Source organism: Stigmatopora argus, unplaced genomic scaffold (assembly GCF_051989625.1).
Source record: "Stigmatopora argus isolate UIUO_Sarg unplaced genomic scaffold, RoL_Sarg_1.0 HiC_scaffold_28, whole genome shotgun sequence".
NCBI lineage: Eukaryota > Metazoa > Chordata > Actinopteri > Syngnathiformes > Syngnathidae > Stigmatopora > Stigmatopora argus.
The window spans coordinates 719,177-740,263 of record NW_027520042.1 but is presented as its reverse complement, the minus strand read 5'-3'; the positions used below and the strand labels follow the sequence as shown (position 1 = coordinate 740,263).

Genomic DNA, 21,087 nt, shown 5'->3' with positions numbered 1-21,087 from the left:
GGACCAACCAGAACCACCCAAGACAAGTTCCAAGACAACCACTATTTTTGACGCAATTTACCCCAATTTGGGCACTTATTCTTGCCTAACATCCACCCAGAACCTCCCTGGAAGATTATTTTATAGAAAATGGTCAATATACATCTCCCCTCATATGAGACACAATTTCAGGGTAAATGGACTAACCAGAACCACTCAGGACCAGTTCCAACACAAGCACTCGTTGCCATAAAAGTGCCCATATTAGGCACATTGATTGTGGCATAACTTTACTTCACAGCATCCCTGGAAGATTATTTTATACAAAATGGTCAATAAAAGTCTACCCTCATATGAGACAAAATTTAAGGGTAAATGGACCAACCAGAACCACCCAAGACCAGTTCCAAGACAACCACTATTTTTGACGCAATTTACCCCAATTTGGGCACTTATTCTTGCCTAACATCCACCCAGAACCTCCCTGGAAGACTATTTTATAGAAAATGGTCAATATACATCTCCCCTCATATGAGACACAATTTCAGGGTAAATGGACCAACCAGAACCACTCAGGACTTTGACCTCTTTCATATACGTCACGGCGTTTGATGGCGCTTGTCCAATAGGAAGCCGGGAAAAAATGAGAACCATTTCACTCGATTTTTAAGTTGAACAAAATCGTTACATCGAATTATATTAATTGTCATATTTACATGAACACCCCGTTGAATTTTATCAACGGATAAATTAAAAGAAAAGTGGGAAAAATAAAAAGTGTAATACTTTACCGTCTTAAGATGGCGCCCACCCTAAGATGGCGCCCACCCCCCATCACTCGTAGCTCTGCTAGTTTTCCGCCAGGTTATCTTTGTTTATGTCGACAAAACACAACAAATAGCAAGTTTACACCATTTGAAAGTATTCACAAACATGCTAAACCCAAGCAATAAGGACAAAACGTTTTATTACGTCTGTGGTTGATTTTAGGAGTAGCCTGTCGATGATTCCAATGTAACGGTTTGCACGTTAGCCAGAAAGATGGCAGGTGATAGAAAAAAAACAGGCCCCAATTTTGGATGACGTCATTTCTTAATATTTTGAGCCCCATAGAAACTATTATATTTTTTTTTTATTTCAGGACATCGTACATCAAATTAAATACGAACTAGTTTTATGCAGACTTTTTTTTAATATGAAAAATTAATCAAGAAATGACCTGCATTAAAATTTGCACTTTTTTTTAGTTCACATTGTACACAAAAGGGGGGAAAGGGGGTGGGCAAAATAATAATTCCTTTTATAATACACAGAAAAACGATACAAATTAATAATTTCATAGAATATAATTTGACAGAGTAATTGGAAAATAAAATTAAATAAAACATAATAATAAATTTAAAAAGCATATGCAGCCATCAAGTGAAAAAAAACTACCTTTGTGCTTAGGTACAATAAATTTGTTTATTTACGGAGTCAGGAGTTAAACCAATAACACTATTTTATGCCAAAAAATGAATCTTTATAAAAGACTTATGACCTAGGCACACTTACCCGATTCTCCGCTGCATGTGGTCAGTTATTAGAAATGTACACACCCAGAATATAGATATGTAACTTAATCAGCATGACACCAGAAAATTCATAAAAACTAAATTTAATTCCATCATAATTTTGCTTCAAAACATTTCTTTTAATACAACCATTAAATACAGATATATTTGGACAGCTTTATTTTACCATATAATACAAGAAAATTGTCAAATGTCTAATCAAAATTAAGCAAATCTGCATATTAACACATCGTGACAGAATAAGCCTGCCTAATGTTGATAAAGCACTTAGCAAAGCCCCGAACATCAACGCCCCCAATTAAAAACTATGCCATTGTAGGACCCAGGCTATAATTCTAAGACATTTGGATTTTGGAAAAAAAGCTGGTGTTTAAGTGCAACTCCATGGTTAATAAGATGAGACAGTCACCATTTTGTGCCCCCTGATTGTCCGTCAGTGATGAGTCGGTGGCCGGTACAAAATCTACCAAATTTCACATGACATTCACAAACGTAATGCAAGCTTGGCCATCACCGTCCTCTATCTTGTAAGTAGTTAAAGGTTGTCAGGCTTCTGTTCCGTCCTGTTCCTGATGATCTGGTGTCGAGAGAAACTCTAGTCAGCTGAGCGGCCTGGATCCCCATCTTCCTTTAGCCTTTGGCACGGCGCTGACATGTTAAGGTCACTTGAGACTGGATTGGTCCTTTTTTTCCTCAGGGATTTCACTCCATTTTGCCAAAGCAGTAGAGAGAAATGACCCAATACGGTCAAAATAAAAACTATTGCTAGAAATCAATCGGTAAAATTGAGTATAAAAAAGAATGTTCTTCTACAAAAAGACCAAAATAGCTAACTTTGTGAGTAATATATATGCTTTTTTTACAATAAAGGCCAGAAAACGCTGACTGAGTTAAACATGTGGGCTCCACACAACTCTACTTGGAGGTCGTGTTGGGCACGCTGATGGAAAGCACGGGGCGAGGGGCGTTCGACACTTGTCGTTGTTGCGACAAGAAGGACTGGCCAGAATTTGACAGAGCGGCACCAGCGCGGCCACCCAGACGCGACTCGATGGCCAGCTTCTGAAAGTTCAAACTCTGAAGGGCGACAGCATGTTCTTGAGTAACTTGAGCGTGGATGGCGGCTTCAAAAGCGCATCTTGGACCTTACCTTGTTGTACCAAGCGGAGACTATCAGTTTCTCTTCGTACTCGCGCAGTCGGGCCTGCTCACACTGACGCTGTGGAGCCATATTGGCCTTAATTTTCTCCCAATGTGACAGTAGAAGATAGTACAATTACCTCTAGGTTGAGAATCTGTTTGTCTCTGTCTGTCACCTGGTTCCTCAGAGCCTGAATCTCAGCGGTCGCTGGGTTCAATTTAGGGTCTAGAGCTCGGATCACCTGCAGGCAAAGAGGCTCAAACCTTCAACTTCTTAAGTGGGGAAAAAATAGAACTTCATTCAACTCCTGTTACTCACATTTCGAGCTTTCTCTAGGTACAATTTGTACCTCTCCTCCATGGCCCTCATGTCATCATCCTTCTTTTTCAGCGCAGCCATGAGCTCGTCCACTTTTAATGCTGAAAAAAACCCATAATTGGACTGATTCGGGTGGGGAATTCCGTCATCCTGTGGGGACGAGACACTCACAGTTTTGAGTGTTGTCGGGCTGCAGGTCCTCCAGGAGCTCTTTCTTCTTCATGATTTCATCCTGGGCCTCATTCAGCTGGACCCTGATGAAACAGGCAAAAGGCCTCTTACTGTAAAGAATCATCCAGATAGTATTCCTGGGGCTTCAAAACCTTGTCCCGCAAAAATGGTCACGTGGCAAAAGTAGGTACTCTCAGGTAGCAACATAGTTACCAGTTTTCCACTAGTTTTTCTTATACACTATTTGAACTGTGAAAATATAAACTATAGAAATATGTATGCTTTCAAGTTCCATCCAGAATCATAGTCCAGTCTGATACTTACATGTGCGCGTCCAGTTTCCGCTTCAGGTTTGACTATGTGTCAGGGACAGGAAGGACAGTTAATAATCAATGTAGGTATGCAAACACAATAGACATCTGCCAGCGCACTCACGTCATCAGGCTTGACCGCCTGACTCTGCAGCGCCTTTTGGAGGTCTTCAACCTGCTGCTGCAGCTCCCCGACTCGTTGGCGACTCAATCTGCACTTTGGGAAAGTAGGAATAAGGCAGAGTAAGGACACTGAACAAATAATCAGGCTGCAAGGAGGGGTAACCTGTTCTCCGTGTCCAATCGACTGCGGCTCTTGTGAGCGTTCTCCAGCTGAGACTGCAGAGATGCGATCTTCTCTCTCTCAAACTCTTCCTGCTGCACTCTAAGCATCCTGTTCTCATGCTGAAGCCTGATGAACTTCTCCCTACGCGCCAACCACAAAAGTCAGCGTTGGGCTAACGGGCCAGCCGTCGTACGTGTTGATGGGACTGTTGCACCTGTGCTCGACGGGGATCAGTTCTGCTGCTAGGTTATCGTGACTGGGGCTTGTGGAATGCAGCATCCCTGCCGCACACCAGAGAGAACCGCTGATGAGGTTTAGAATTGAAGATCAACCGCGGGAAAACGTTATAGGGGCATTTCAGAATTGGAGGACATTTTATGTTCCACTTTCCAAATTGAAATAACCCACATACGAAATCTTAAAATAGCATTTACTCGTTTGGAGACCAAATCTTAAAAAACTAAGACGAAAGGACGCTTGAAAATATGTTTGAAAATACCAAATAGGACTGAAGCATGGCCTAAAAATGTAAATTTTCTCCCCTTTGTCCTCAAGACAAGAACAGTTTGTTTCTACTCCTTTGAAAAAATTGCACATTGGTATAGCTTCGCAACCCTCTTACTATAATTATACTATAAATAAAAACTAAATCAATCCAATCATGAAAATTTCACAATAGATCTGTAAAATAGCTAATCTATCCGGTAAAGTTGATTAATACCATGAATATATATGCAAGAGAAAATTCATTTTTCCAATTTCTTTTGTTGACCAAGACAACCAATTCTGGAATGACCCAAAAGTTTTCTGAATGCACCCTACCGGCTTGGGAGAGTTGGTGCTGTTGCGCTTGGGTGCACCGAAGCTCCTCATTGAGTTCCTTCAGAGAGTCTCTCTCCACAATGATGCGCTGCAGGTGGATGGAAAAGTTACTCACGCTCCTCTCATTTCCCAACACCCTCCCCAGTTCCTGGAGAGACCCACCTCTTTCTCCTTCGTCACCAGTTCGTATTTCTCTTCCAGCCTTTTCATTTCAAAGTCGTGACTGTCCGCTCGCCTTGCCTCGTCTGACAACTTCAAGTGTAGCTCTTGGACCTGAAGGGGTGCAAACAACCAGAATACACCAAATCAGGGGTCCTCTGTTGATTTTTTTGTCTTTTCAAAATAAATCAAGGACAAAGAAATAATTCTCAAAACTTTCTTTTTTTTTTTTAAATACATCCGACTACCTGGCGCTTATACGTTTCCAGCTGTGCCCGGGCGGCGTTGGCCTTGCGCAGTTCCTCTTCCAGGCTGACGGTGTTCTGCATGTAGATGGTGTTGTTCTCCTCCAGGAGCTTCATCTGCCTCTTCAGGTCCCCCAGGTTGTCCAGTTTACGCTTGTACGTTTCCACCGAAGCCTCCAGCATCACCATTCGGTCTGAACAGTTCCTAGAAGGCAAAATGAGATGTTTTCACTTGCGCGGGAAACCGTGAGCCAAATAATATTGCTCATTTTTGGGCAAAAGCTAACAGACCTCAGTACGTCCAGCTCATCCTTGAGTGACCTGGACTCCTCGGCCAGGCCGGTCAACTCGTCGTTGCGGTGCTGGACTTCCACCAGCTGCTTCTCCAGCTCTTCGCAGTGGATCCTGTAGTCGTCCTTTGCGGCCTCCAGCCTGACAAAATTACTTTCAGGGTCAGTTCACAATAGGAGCACATTTTTGCTCAAAGGAATCAAAGCGTTTATTTATCAGATTTTCCACTACATAGTATGTGTATTAAAACAAATGTTCCCACAGTTACAAAAGACAGTCACGAGAAAAAAAAGAAAGAGAAAACCCCCCAAACAAAATTCTAATTTCAACTCATTTTTATAGTTTTACTTTTGAGTATATTTGTTTATGGGGACAGCGGGACAAGAGAAAAATTGTATGCAATTAGGTGATACGCCAGACTTATTTGGTATTTTAAAACGACTTAAAAAACGAATAACAATTATTGTTCTTAACTGAGTTTTAATGTAAATGAGTTCAGATACTGCATGTTTTGTAAAATGTCCCATTTCTTCAGTGATCCCCAAGGTCTTCATGCTTGGCTTTGGGCTCCGCCTAGTGGCACAAGTTGGTAAGCGGTCACCTACCTGAAGTTCTCCTCCTGGAGCACTTCTAGCTGTTGCTGTAGCTGGCTGTGCTTCCTGCCCGACGGCGTGTTGGGGTCGTCAAACGTCTCCAACTGATTGGCTCGGTCGGTGAGGACGTCGTTCTCGGCGAGCAGGCTGTTATGTTCCTCTTGGAGAACAGCCACCTGATCAAGAAGTTCCAAGAAGAAAAACACAGGTAGTAACCTTGGAGAACGAGACTCTTAAAAGACTGGCGGTGGTGAACAGAGTGCAAGTTAATCCATGCACAAACACTCAGTTGGCAGTTAGTCAGCCCACATTTGCCTGGGTAGTACAGAAAAACCACTGAATTAAAATTACTCAAATCACACAGCGTGTCCATGTAGCAACCTTAATGGAGCCCCCGTTAGCCGAGTTAGCGTCAACATCCAAACAGCACGGGGGATTAGTTTCGCTCATGTGGGGCTTACCTGACGGTCCGGCGGGACGGCAAAGGGAACGACAACCGAAACTGTCGAGAGTGATTGGTCAGTCAGTGCCCGCTGCTGAGCGGAATGACCGCAAAGTGGCTGGGCAGACTATATAAGCTCACAATCCTTCTGCCACAGCAGCTCCAGACAAAGGCAATATTTTGTTTACACTGGCCCGCGGACGAGTGTGCATGTGCTCTCGCTGTGTTTGTGTGCGGGAGGGTCCTTTAAAAGAAGTGGAGATACCTGCTGGTCAAGCTCCTGGCAGCGTTGCGCGAGCGCTTCTTTCTCCGACGTGACTTCTTCCAGAGCTTTTCGGAGCTGAACACATGCGGCAGGGACAAACGGAGTATGAATGAGTGCATGCTCATTTGTGCTTTAACTCATTGGCGTTGAAATTGAAAGACTTCCGTGACATTTGAACTTCAAAGGCTCTGGCAGCGAAGGAGTTAATCGTACTGACCTGCTGTTCGAGGTTTCCAGATAGCTCTCCTCCTAAGGGGGCCACGGTCTCTCTGTGTAAGAGCTGTTTAAAAAAAAAAGTTAAACATTTCACCCATATACGAGAACGCCATTTTCTTCAATGAACAATATATTAGGAGCGCCTTGATTAATCGACAATTAGAGGACAAAAACAAAAATTATTTTTCGATTAATCATTTCCAGACATTGTTGACCAAAACAACTACGGTAAATTCCGAGTTTAGGGATTTATGTGTGGAATATTTTATATTCCAATTTTATCAGTGCAAAGTTTTAGTCGCAATTGTATTTAAAACTATTTTTTTTTACAACAAAACATAAGAGTTTATTAGATGTAGCACGAACCTCCTGAATGGCCGCCATGACGACATGCTGCACCGATTCCTCCAACGTCATGATGATTTGGATGTACTCTGTTAAAAGGGATTCACATTCAGTTGTTTTTTGTTCCTTTTACTTTCGTGGCCGTGGAATGAAGTAGCGAATGTTGGAAAAAAAAATGCACTTAAATATTTAGCCTTTGACAAAAATACCATATTACATCAATTGGCTTAGCCCTATACCTTGCTTACGCTCACATCTGACAGCGCAGCCCAATACGAGCTGCAGTAGCCTGCCCAGCTCCGCCGGGTTCGAGTCCTCGGCGGCCAAGGCCACGTCAGGCAGAGGGAAGTCAGAAAGTCCCTGGACCAAGACCTAGTCCAAAGTGCATCAAGTTACGACTACCACAAAATGTTTACTTTTTTGGCCTCGGTGATATGATCACATAAGCGCATACCAGACTTGATCTGAGCTTTTTTAGCCACTATGCACACTGTTTTCTTTCTTGTGCCTTTTGCTAACAACACAACGCGCCTCATTGGCCACATGAATCCTAACGAAATGAGGAGGCGCTTACCTCGCTGTAATACTCCAACACCATTTGGAGTATCTTCTTTAGGTTGTTCAGCTGTGACACACACAAAATCAGATACTATATTTATCCATTGAGTGCCATTGACGCTGACAAATAACACATTTTGTTTCTATATTTTTGCTCATTGGTAGGTTAATAGGTGTGTTTTTTAATATTTGGTTATAAAAAGGTAGATTGGACATCTTAGCGTAGCAAGAATAGGAGAAACAGTTTACCTTCAGCCTCCAGTTGTCATCCACGTCGGTTTTGATACGAGCAAGCCAAGCGTCAGTGAACCACGAAGGGTCTCTGCGCGACACACACTGCTTCTTAATGAATGCCTTAGAAGAATTTTGATGAAGTAAATTCTACTTTAGAACAAAAACTGTTTGTCAGTAGTAGCTAGTAATAGTAGATAGCTTTTTTCCATTGTGCAATAGCTTTCCTTGATTCATTAAACAAATGTTCACTTACAATTATAGAAAAAAGATCCAATTTCATGAAAAAAATATTGCTTCCCATTTTATCTGGTAAATTTGCTTTCATTCTACCATCCAAAAAGTTTCTTTTGTGTCGCAGGTCGAATTGAAAAGAGCCACTTCCCCAAAACGCTTCGCTGGGATTCGCGCATCAGCGGCGCCTTCACCGGCGGAGGCGTGGCCTACCGGGTGTCGGACGGTGCCCTCCGCGTCAACCAGAGCGGACTCTACCACGTCTACTCACGGGTGGAGTTCATCTTCAAGCACTGCTCGCCCACGTCCTCCTTCGTCCACACCGTGTTCCTCCGCTCGCCGTCGGGTGACGACAGCGCCCTGCTGGAGGCCCACCGGGTGGGCTTCTGCTCTCAGCGCCACGAGCGGGGGCCCCCGCACGCCTGGACCACTGACAGCTACCTGGCGTCGGCCCTGAACCTGCGGCAGAACCAAAGTGTGCTGGTCAACGTGTCGCACCCGGAATATCTCAGTCACTCCAGCCACGCCAACTTTTTCGGGCTGTACAAGATCTGACGGACACAACGCCAGGGAACGCCATCGCAGTCGTCAAGGAAACCGTTAACACTAATGTCGTGTGTAGCATTCTATTTATTCTACCTGGTCGGCCTGGAGACAGCTTTGTGTTAACCACTTCTCACCATGTCGCCACAATTTTCATTACTACATAAATAAAGAGCCCAAAATCAAATGTAAACTCTTTTCGTGATTCTCTAATGGTGACCTTTTTTCGACAAAAAAACTTCCTTGAATTGGCTTAAAATTAACAATAGGGGCCTAAGAATTTGTAGAATCCTCAAGTGATCCACAAATGTTTTTTTTATACTACAAAATTACATCAAATTGTGAGACACATTAAAGGTACTGTAAAATCAATGTAAAAATGAATAAATTGCTGGATTGGGTAAAAGTGAAGCCTGTTTACAACTATAACCAATTTGAATAAATGAAAAAGGGGTGCAAGTAATAAGGCTTTAAAAATGTTGCCCTATTAGTAGTACAGTGGTACCTCGTCATACGACCGTTCGTCATACGGAATGCTCGTCTTACGGGGGAAATTTCGATCGAATAATTCGCCCGTGATGCGGTCAAAATTTCATGATGCGACCAAGCCAGGTCGCCATGGCATTTTTTTGTTTTTGCATCTCTTTCGTGTAAAAAATATGTCTACGAGCACTGGTGGGCGGACTTTGCATTTCCACACCCGTTTTCCCCCCACTTGGTCTACATTTACATACCAGGTAAACAATACGTATTACAATGGATCGGCAAAGTTTTGCTAAGAAAAGGCGACCGTTGACAATGGACATGAAACGCGAAATAATTGAAAAACATGAGCGTGGGGTACGTGTTACCGAGCTCGCTCGGCAATACGAGAGGAATACGTCAACCATATCCTCCATCCTTAAGCAGAGGGACGCAATTAAGGAGAAGAGGCCGACCAAAGGACTATCTATCATTTCCCACCGGCGCAGTGACATTCACGACGAGATGGAGAACCTTCTTTTATTGTGAATAAAAGATAAACAATTAGCAGGAGATAGCCTGGCCGAGTCTACCATTTGTGAAAAAGCCAGCCGAATTTACATAGATTTGATATCAACGAAAGGAGAGCCTTCAACAACTTCACAAACATTTAAAGCGAGTCATGGCTGGTTCGAAAAATTTAAAAAACGATCTGGAATACACTCTGCAATCCGACACGCAGAAGCGGCGAGATGCAATTCGAAAGCTGCGGTGGAATTTATCAAGACATTTGCCTTGATTATCGCCCAGGAAAATTACACCCCCAGCAAGTTTTCAACTGCGATGAAACTGGTCTTTTTTGGAAAAAAATGCCCAGGCGAACATTCATCGTGGCAGAAGAGAAGGCATTACCGGGACACAAACCTATGAAAGACCGCTTAACGCTAGCGTTGTGTGCTAATGCCAGCGGTGACTGTAAAATTAAGCCACTACTGGTGTACAATTTATTCAAGAAATGCTTCGATGTGACAGATGACACAGAGCTAACCCTTCGTGAATTTTGGAAAGAGCACTTGATGAGGCAGATGTGAATGACCTAATCGCCGAGCACCACGAAGAACTCATGACACAGGATTTAATCGACCTACAGGAGCGTGAACATTTGTTGCCAGAACTTAGTAGCGAGGAGGCGGTGGAAGAGGCGGCTACAAAAGATATCAAAGACATGCTCGCGAAGTAGCAAGAGGTTTCGGATTTTATAGAAACGATTCACCCTGACAAACTGGCAAGTGGTCGCACATCATCGTATTATGATGACATTTGTATGCGACATTATCGAAATATTTTGAAGGGTAGACAAAAACAAACAACTCTTGATGCGTTCGTTTTGAAGACTTCGGCGGAGTGGCCAAGTGGTGTCAACCCGTAGAACTAAGTAAGGTAAAAAAGATTACAACTAATTTAGAAGTTAGTTTTGTTTGAAGTTACATTAAAGGTTGAGTGTCTGTTTTTTTTAGTTATCCAAGTTAATTTAAATTTGTTTGTTCGTTTAAGAGTGCAATGTTGCCGTGGAGAAAGTCACCCCGAACAGTCCCCCCCCCCCCTCCGCCTCCGTGTGTGTTGTTCTCTCCCCTCCGCGAAATGTGTCTAATTTTACTCCTATTAAACACATTATTACTATCAAACCACTCGTTATTTATTACTTTGTTAATAGATGGTGAATTATAAGAAATAAAACATGTTTTCCAATCCAATATCCTGTTTTTGGTGTTTTCTTCAGATAGTTGGAACGAATTAATTTGTTTCCCATTCATTTCAATGGGAAACGTTCGTTCGAGTTACGAGAACCTCGTCATACGAGCTCAGTTCCGGAACGGATTAAGCTCGTATCTCGAGGTACCACTGTACTAAGATTCAGTAAGGCATGACCGTGCCAAGTGTCAATCACATTTTCATTAATTAAATAACCAATCCAACTTCCATTTCCTGTTAGCCCTACCCTAGCATAGAATTAACGCAAAAAGTCCAAAGATGATCATGTAGATGACAAAAGTTTGTAAATGCACATTCACAGTATTTTGGGGTCGGATGGTCTTCACGTTTGGTTTTGCTTTGCACGGATGCTGAAAGAAGGTCGGAATACAAGTGGTCTCTTTTGGTTCATCTCTAAAAATTTGCACCACAATTTCCTTCCTGTATAAGGACGTTTTGGGGGTCTCAAGTGAGTATCAAGAAACTTTGCACCCTTTCGGCGATCCCTATAATATCAATATCACTTGAGAAAATAAATAAATAAATGGAATAAGAAACTCGTTCATTTTTCATACCGCTCATCCTAGTAAAAATAAAAAGCGTTTGATAAATCTTGCTTATAAACCCAACAAAACATGACATCAATTCTTTATTTAAATGATTTTTTTAAATGACTTGATCAGGCCAAATTTTCGATCACGTGATTAGCTGTGGAACATCCCAAGAAGTGAGATGGATAATTTTGTAACATTTTAAACACGTCTGTCAATTCCAATGACACGTATGTATGTCAATTCCAATGACCATCAGTTAAAGTTGATTTATATTTATTATATATATAATATATACATATGTATACATATTTAAACATGTACAGTGGTGCCTCGTCATACGACCGCTCGTCATACAAAATTCTCGTCTTACGGCGGAAATTTCGATCGAATAATTCGCCCGTCATGCGATCAAAATTTCGTGATGCGACCAAGCCAGGTCTTTTTTGCATATCTTTCGTGTATAACAATATTTACGAGCACGGAACGATTAATTCAGACGAGTTTCTCCTAAGACCAGGAAACGCACAACGCGCATGCGCGGGCAAAAAGAGGGCTTTCTGGGTAATGAAGTATACTCGTGCACACAACACCCATAGGCAATGGCAACCTTTCTCAGAATAAAACTTCATTACCCACAATCAATACGTGGGTAAGCTCAACTATTGTATTTCCTGTTATTCTTTCTAAGGAAAGAAGCTCCCGCGATCGTTCTTTAAAGACTATTTCTCGTTGGCAAGTGGTCGTGCGTTGTCCTATTGTGAGGACATTTGTGTGCATCATTTTGGGAATATTTTGAAGGCAATACAACAGCAAACAGTCCATCGATAGCGAACGTGAGGGTGGCGGCGTGGCAAACCACCAACCCGGAAAACGAAGGTAACAAAAGATTACAACAAAATTAGAATTCAGTTTTGTGTAAAGTTACATTAAACATATGTTTGAGTGTCTGTATATATTAATCCAAGTTAATTTAAATTTATTTGTTCCGTTTACGAGTGCGTTGTCGTGGAAAAAAACGACCCCCCCCCCCCCCCCCCACGCCCACAAACGTCTCTGTCTCCCGTCGGCGAAATCTGCCCAATTTTAGTTAGATTAAACACATTTTATTACTATTAAACCACTGGTTATGTGTTACTTTGTTAATAGATGGCGAATTAGAAGAAATAAAACATTTTTTCCAATCCAATATCCTGTTTTGGGTGTTTTTTCAGAGGGCTGGAACGAATTCATTTGTTTTCCATTCATTTCAATGGAAAACGTCCGCTCGAGTTACGAGAATCTCGTCATACGAGCTCAGTTCCGGAATGGATTACGCTAGTATCTCGAGGTACCACTGTATATGCATATAAACAGATTAATTCGAGAACCTCAAATGTTGCAGCAAATAATGTTAACCTATTCTGTTTGAATGTTCATTAAGCCTCCTGTTTGAATGTTCATTAAGCCTCCAACTGGTTGATTAAATATGGAGTTAATTAACTTGCATATTTGAGCAAAATAGTTTTAATTTGGCATTATGAGAATAGCACAAGTGGGTAAATGAGGAACTCACCAAACAATTCAATTCAATGCGTAGTTCTCGGCAGAACTGATGGTAACTCTTTTCGGGGGGGACTTTTCTTTTTGTATAAAAACTAATAATTTAGTTTTATTACTGTAATTTTACCTTTCTGTTAAGATACTATTAGCGATAATTTTGCATCGTGCACGCACGGTCACAGGTTGGAAATTGAACGTCACTTCCTCACTTCGATCTGGCCTACAATGACGCTAAAACGCTGCACCTGCCCTCTGCTGGTTAAAATATTTACTGCAAGCAATACAACCTGAAATAGTGACTGGCAGGCCCTAAACTGAATGTATCAATATTTATAAGGCCTTTTCTTCCAGTGTTAACTTTGGCAATACAATTTTTCGTTAAAAAAATATTTTTGTCACCTAAAAAAAAGCATTTCCCACAAAATAAACATTTCTGAATTAAGATCACACAATAACACTTATTTAATATAAAAACATAAAAACAACATTTAAAACAGTAGTAAAATAGTATTCACATTTTTTTTTACAAATCGAAAACAGATGAATCAAGGTCTTCAAATTCATCGAAGAGCATATCTCCTTGCTCTTTTAAAAGTTAATTTTAGTGGCATCGGAAACTCTGCCATCACGTCAAAGGACGTGGAGAACAGGCAGGTGTCGGGAAACAACATTTAAAACGGTAGTAAAATAGTATTCACAAATATATACTTTTTTTTTTCAAATCAAAAACAGATAAATCAAGGTCTTCGAATTCATCGAAGAGCATATCTCCTTGCTCTTTTAAAAGTTAATTTTAAAAGGACGTGAAGAACGGGCAGGTGTCGGGAAATAACATTTAAAAACTGTAGTAAAATAGTATTCACAAATATACATATATATATATATATATATATATACATTTTTTTTTACAAATCGAAAACAGATAAATCAAGGTCTTCGAATTCATCGAAGAGCATATCTCCATGCTCTTTAAAAAAATCATTTAGTTCCAGCTCAAGGCTGAGTGGCATCTGAAACTCTGTCGTCACGTCAAAGGACGTGAAGAAGGGCCAGGTGTCGGGAACCGTTGCCGGAGCGGCTTGGAAAGTTGCCGTTGGAGAGGCGGATGGATAGGCAGTGACCGGCTGGACAAAGCCTGGATCGGCATCGACTTGGTGAGAAGATGCTGAAAAGGCTGTGACCGGCTGGACAAAGCCTGGATCGGCATCGACTTGGTGAGCAGTGACCGCATAGTCAGCCGGACTTGTGACTGGAGCAGACGCTGGATAGGCAGTCACCGGATGGGCGTAAACTGGATAGACACTGACTTGAGGAGGAGACGCCGGATAGGCAGCGACCGAAGTGGCAGCGGGGCGCTGGCTCGTGCACCCTGAGAAGAAAACAAACAACAATTACTACCCACAACAATAACATTGCACGACTTGATTGTTCATTTTTCCACCCTTAAAATGTTGTCAGAAAACGACATCTTCCTTTGGAAGTAGAAAAATATATATATATTTTTAAACTCAGGTTATCCCGTGATTGAGCGTGGGTATTGACTCACTATCTGCCATTGACAGCACTAAACGTCCAATCAGTTGGCAGTGAATAATTGGCATAATTCCATCAGGTTTCTCACAAATACTCTTCTTTTCTTATGTACCAACTATTATCTCAAATCATGTGACTTTTATAATAAGCTCCTAAATGGATTTTAGGAATTAAAAGAAAGAAAGAAAGAAACTTACGTGCCGCATGACAACACTTCTTTTTCTTTGTTTTGCCCTGGAAAATAAAAACAAAACACAATCAAGACCAGACTGGAGTGTGAATGTGTTGAATATAGAAATGATATGATAAATAATATTGAAAATTCCATGAAAAACATCAGCTATGACAAGTTGTTGCTCAGTTTCTCAACTTACGTAGTTGTCACGGGTCGACCAGTTGGGATACATAATGGCGTGCTCGTCGTTCAAGCGCTGCGCCTCCTCGAAATATTTCTGTTTGTCACCTTGCGAAAGCGTTTTCCACTGTGGACAAAACCACACGAGCGTCAACACACACAAAAAGTTCACAAGCAGCAACAACGACACCGCATGGCCAGTTAAACTCACCATCTGACCCAAGAGTTTGTTAATGCTGGCGCTGTCTTTTTTCTCATAAAGCATTTTCAAAATGGGCCGGTTCTCCTTTGCATAAAGCATGAAGGCATTCAAGGGCTTCTTGATATAATCCGGTGAGCCTCGCACCGATGTCCTCTTTTTCCTAATAAATAAATACAAACACAAAAATAAGTCAGTTGGGCTGAGTGTTGCCAAAGTGCAAATGTTTGGTGAACGGTTGAGACATCTTACAAGGTTGATGAGGACTTTTGCGGAGGATCAGCACCATAGTTGGAATCTGGGTGTGGTTGGTTCACCTGCCCTTGGCTGCACAAAACCAACTGACATTAGGCCATGTTATAAAGCATGTGTATGTGTGTGTGTGTGTGTGTGAGAATGGTACTTACGTGCTGACTTCAACAATATTTTTAAGACCAATCCAGAATCCAGCATCAGTGTTCTGCTGGAAAAAAAAAAACAGTTAATATCATCTAACTACTTGACATTGTTGTAAAAGCTGTTGTTTAAATGCTGTTATTTGAGCCTATTACTTGCAACATGCATGTTTTTTTCCCATGCAATTTAACACTTGTGCCCAAACACTCCCATTTCTTGACAATTGTGGTAATTTTGTAAAAGTAAGAGCATCTAGCAGAGAAAACCATTGGTGCATTTTCAGTTCAAGCTTGGCAGAGCATGATGCCTGAACAAAAATATTTTTACCATCTAACTACTTGACATTGTTGTAAAAGCTGTTGTTTAAATGCTGTTATTTGAGCCTATTACTTGCAACATGCATGTTTTTTTCCCATGCAATTTAACACTTGTGCCCAAACACTCCCATTTCTTGACAATTGTGGTAATTTTGTAAAAGTAAGAGCATCTAGCAGAGAAAACCATTGGTGCATTTTCAGTTAAAGCTTGGCAGAGCATGATGCCTGAACAAAAATATTTTTACCTGAAAAGTTTTACGGACATCTGAAGTTATTGTCAAAAGTAAAAAGTTAAGCATATTTATTAGGAAAAGATCTAAATCTAAACTACAATATTAAACTGGGATGATAATAATTTTGGTCTCCTACCTGTTGCATGGCAGGAAAAGTTGTGAATTCCCCAAGTGCATCTGGAGAAGAAGTCAAATTCCAGTCGATCAGCTCAAAGGTGGAGCTCAACCAAAGCTGGTTAATAGTTTCGAAGGACTCCATTTGATTTAATATAAGTTGTTCTTTCTTGCTGCTTGCAGAGACCCGAATGCTTCGCAGGCAAAGATGGACTGATGATGGATGCAGCCGTTGAGCGAAGGCCGCTGTGACGTCACGGGTGAAAAACCCCGCCCAACTAGAACGGCGCGTTCAACCATTCACTTCGCGAATCAACTCATCGCATTAAAATTCGATTTGAGTTTTGGACACTAAGGAAAAATAACGTTACCATTTTTAAATCTCTCTATATCGTCTAAGAATGATTATAGTCACTTTTTTAATGCAAGTTTACTAATGGAAAAATGTGTATTAACCAAAAAAGTTGGTGACTACACAATTATGATGTGATATAAACAAACGTATTTTACCTAGGCTACTTTTATTAAATAATTCATTGTCTCGTTTGTTCAAAATGTTATTTGAAGATCGAAAATATTTGGATTTTTATAATTGCAACTGATAACGTTAGCATGGTAACACTTTTCTTTGACCTCTTTCATATACGTCACGGCGTTTGATGGCGCTTGTCCAATAGAAAGCCGGGAAAAAATGAGAACCATTTCACTCGATTTTTAAGTTGAACAAAATCGTTACATCGAATTATATTAATTGTCATATTTACATGAACACCCCGTTGAATTTTATCAACGGATAAATTAAAAGAAAAGTGGGAAAAATAAAAAGTGTAATACTTTACCGTCTTAAGATGGCGCCCACCCTAAGATGGCGCCCACCCCCCATCACTCGTAGCTCTGCTAGTTTTCCGCCAGGTTATCTTTGTTTATGTCGACAAAACACAACAAATAGCAAGTTTACACCATTTGAAAGTATTCACAAACATGCTAAACCCAAGCAATAAGGACAAAACGTTTTATTACGTCTGTGGTTGATTTTAGGAGTAGCCTGTCGATGATTCCAATGTAACGGTTTGCACGTTAGCCAGAAAGATAGCAGGTGATAGAAAAAAAACAGGTCCCAATTTTGGATGACGTCATTTCTTAATATTTTGAGCCCCATAGAAACTATTATATTTTTATTTTATTTCAGGACATCGTACATCAAATTAAATACGAACTAGTTTTATGCAGACTTTTTTTTAATATGAAAAATTAATCAAGAAATGACCTGCATTAAAATGTGCACTTTTTTTTAGTTCACATTGTACACAAAAGGGGGGAAAGGGGGTGGGCAAAATAATAATTCCTTTTATAATACACAGAAAAACGATACAAATTAATAATTTCATAGAATATAATTTGACAGAGTAATTGGAAAATAAAATTAAATAAAAAATAATAATAAATTTAAAAAGCATATGCAGCCATCAAGTGAAAAAAAACTACCTTTGTGCTTAGGTACAATTAATTTGTTTATTTACGGAGTCAGGAGTTAAACCAATAACACTATTTTATGCCAAAAAATGAATCTTTATAAAAGACTTATGACCTAGGCACACTTACCCGATTCTCCGCTGCATGTGGTCAGTTATTAGAAATGTACACACCCAGAATATAGATATGTAACTTAATCAGCATGACACCAGAAAATTCATAAAAACTAAATTTAATTCCATCATAATTTTGCTTCAAAACATTTCTTTTAATACAACCATTAAATACAGATATATTTGGACAGCTTTATTTTACCATATAATACAAGAAAATTGTCAAATGTCTAATCAAAATTAAGCAAATCTGCATATTAACACATCGTGACAGAATAAGCCTGCCTAATGTTGATAAAGCACTTAGCAAAGCCCCGAACATCAACGCCCCCAATTAAAAACTATGCCATTGTAGGACCCAGGCTATAATTCTAAGACATTTGGATTTTGGAAAAAAAGCTGGTGTTTAAGTGCAACTCCATGGTTAATAAGATGAGACAGTCACCATTTTGTGCCCCCTGATTGTCCGTCAGTGATGAGTCGGTGGCCGCAGAGTCAGGCGGTGAAGCCTGATGACGTGAGTGCGCTGGCAGATGTCTATTGTGTTTGCATACCTACATTGATTATTAACTGTCCTTCCTGTCCCTGACACATAGTCAAACCTGAAGCGGAAACTGGACGCGCACATGTAAGTATCAGACTGGACTATGATTCTGGATGGAACTTGAAAGCATACATATTTCTATAGTTAATATTTTTATAGTTTCACAGTTCAAATAGTGTATAAGAAAAACTAGTGGAAAACTGGTAACTATGTTGCTACCTGAGAGTACCTACTTTTGCCACGTGACCATTTTTGCGGGACAAGGTTTTGAAGCCCCAGGAATACTATCTGGATGATTCTTTACAGTAAGAGGCCTTTTCCCTGTTTCATCAGGGTCCAGCTGAATGAGGCCCAGGACGAAATCATGAAGAAGAAAGAGCTCCTGGAGGACCTGCAGCCCGACAACACTCAAAACTGTGAGTGTCTCGTCTCCACAGGATGACGGAATTCCCCACCCGAATCAGTCCAATTATGTATTTTTTTTTTCAGCATTAAAAGTGGACGAGCTCATGGCTGCGCTGAAAAAGAAGGATGATGACATGAGGGCCATGGAGGAGAGGTACAAATTGTACCTAGAGAAAGCTCGAAATGTGAGTAACAGGAGTTGAATGAAGTTCTATTTTTTCCCCACTTAAGAAGTTGAAGGTTTGAGCCTCTTTGCCTGCTGTCGCCCTTCAGAGTTTGAACTTTCAGAAGCTGGCCATCGAGTCGCGTCTGGGTGGCCGCGCTGGTGCCGCTCTGTCAAGTTCTGGCCAGTCCTTCTTGTCGCAACAACGACAAGTGTCGAACGCCCCTCACCCCGTGCTTTCCATCAGCGTGCCCAACACGACCTCCAAGTAGAGTTGTGTGGAGCCCACATGTTTAACTCAGTCAGCGTTTTCTGGCCTTTATTGTAAAAAAAGCATATATATTACTCACAAAGTTAGCTATTTTGGTCTTTTTGTAGAAGAACATTCTTTTTTATACTCAATTTTACCGATTGATTTCTAGCAATAGTTTTTATTTTGACCGTATTGGGTCATTTCTCTCTACTGCTTTGGCAAAATGGAGTGAAATCCCTGAGGAAAAAAAGGACCAATCCAGTCTCAAGTGACCTTAACATGTCAGCGCCGTGCCAAAGGCTAAAGGAAGATGGGGATCCAGGCCGCTCAGCTGACTAGAGTTTCTCTCGACACCAGATCATCAGGAACAGGACGGAACAGAAGCCTGACAACCTTTAACTACTTACAAGATAGAGGACGGTGATGGCCAAGCTTGCATTACGTTTGTGAATGTCATGTGAAATTTGGTAGATTTTGTACCGGCCACCGACTCATCACTGACGGACAATCAGGGGGCACAAAATGGTGACTGTCTCATCTTATTAACCATGGAGTTGCACTTAAACACCAGCTTTTTTTCCAAAATCCAAATGTCTTAGAATTATAGCCTGGGTCCTACAATGGCATAGTTTTTAATTGGGGGCGTTGATGTTCGGGGCTTTGCTAAGTGCTTTATCAACATTAGGCAGGCTTATTCTGTCACGATGTGTTAATATGCAGATTTGCTTAATTTTGATTAGACATTTGACAATTTTCTTGTATTATATGGTAAAATAAAGCTGTCCAAATATATCTGTATTTAATGGTTGTATTAAAAGAAATGTTTTGAAGCAAAATTATGATGGAATTAAATTTAGTTTTTATGAATTTTCTGGTGTCATGCTGATTAAGTTACATATCTATATTCTGGGTGTGTACATTTCTAATAACTGACCACATGCAGCGGAGAATCGGGTAAGTGTGCCTAGGTCATAAGTCTTTTATAAAGATTCATTTTTTGGCATAAAATAGTGTTATTGGTTTAACTCCTGACTCCGTAAATAAACAAATTAATTGTACCTAAGCACAAAGGTAGTTTTTTTTCACTTGATGGCTGCATATGCTTTTTAAATTTATTATTATTTTTTATTTAATTTTATTTTCCAATTACTCTGTCAAATTATATTCTATGAAATTATTAATTTGTATCGTTTTTCTGTGTATTATAAAAGGAATTATTATTTTGCCCACCCCCTTTCCCCCCTTTTGTGTACAATGTGAACTAAAAAAAAGTGCACATTTTAATGCAGGTCATTTCTTGATTAATTTTTCATATTAAAAAAAAGTCTGCATAAAACTAGTTCGTATTTAATTTGATGTACGATGTCCTGAAATAAAATAAAAATATAATAGTTTCTATGGGGCTCAAAATATTAAGAAATGACGTCATCCAAAATTGGGACCTGTTTTTTTTCTATCACCTGCTATCTTTCTGGCTAACGTGCAAACCGTTACATTGGAATCATCGACAGGCTACTCCTAAAATCAACCACAGACGTAATAAAACGTTTTGTCCTTATTGCTTGGGTTTAGCATGTTTGTGAATACTTTCAAATGGTGTAAACTTGCTATTTGTTGTGTTTTGTCGACATAAACAAAGATAACCTGGCGGAAAACTAGCAGAGCTACGAGTGATGGGGGGTGGGCGCCATCTTAGGGTGGGCGCCATCTTAAGACGGTAAAGTATTACACTTTTTATTTTTCCCACTTTTCTTTTAATTTATCCGTTGATAAAATTCAACGGGGTGTTCATGTAAATATGACAATTAATATAATTCGATGTAACGATTTTGTTCAACTTAAAAATCGAGTGAAATGGTTCTCATTTTTTCCCGGCTTTCTATTGGACAAGCGCCATCAAACGCCGTGACGTATATGAAAGAGGTCAAAGAAAAGTGTTACCATGCTAACGTTATCAG

At 40.4% G+C, this 21,087-nt stretch overlaps 2 protein-coding genes across 4 annotated transcripts; both read right to left on the bottom strand.

The window, feature by feature from the left end:
* Positions 1-1,620: 1,620 nt before the first annotated feature.
* Positions 1,621-13,249, bottom strand: LOC144070327 (protein Hook homolog 1-like). 3 transcript variants are annotated; one of them, XM_077594888.1, is made up of 22 exons: positions 13,045-13,249; positions 8,204-8,640; positions 7,966-8,070; positions 7,733-7,783; positions 7,398-7,530; positions 7,180-7,247; positions 6,815-6,877; positions 6,598-6,672; positions 5,903-6,066; positions 5,298-5,438; positions 5,010-5,211; positions 4,765-4,875; positions 4,603-4,690; positions 3,995-4,061; positions 3,781-3,921; positions 3,619-3,706; positions 3,508-3,539; positions 3,184-3,266; positions 3,013-3,113; positions 2,834-2,935; positions 2,704-2,772; positions 1,621-2,630 (listed from the first exon to the last, which is right to left on the bottom strand). In XM_077594888.1, exons 2-22 carry the CDS (start codon positions 8,273-8,275, stop codon positions 2,469-2,471), a joined length of 2,118 nt encoding a protein of 705 aa, XP_077451014.1. In that variant the 5' UTR covers positions 8,276-8,640; positions 13,045-13,249; the 3' UTR covers positions 1,621-2,468. The 3 variants fall into 3 exon arrangements, with proteins under 3 accessions (XP_077451014.1, XP_077451015.1, XP_077451016.1); XM_077594889.1 differs by having other exon boundaries at positions 7,966-8,038; XM_077594890.1 differs by having other exon boundaries at positions 8,453-8,640.
* LOC144070324 (transcription factor 7-like) lies at positions 8,449-16,481 on the bottom strand. Its single transcript, XM_077594885.1, has 7 exons — positions 16,201-16,481; positions 15,526-15,581; positions 15,371-15,445; positions 15,131-15,281; positions 14,939-15,046; positions 14,762-14,798; positions 8,449-8,732 (listed from the first exon to the last, which is right to left on the bottom strand). The coding sequence occupies exons 1-7, from the start codon at positions 16,321-16,323 to the stop codon at positions 8,449-8,451; spliced, it is 834 nt and encodes a 277-aa protein (XP_077451011.1). The 5' UTR covers positions 16,324-16,481.
* Between the last annotated feature and the right edge of the window lie 4,606 nt (positions 16,482-21,087).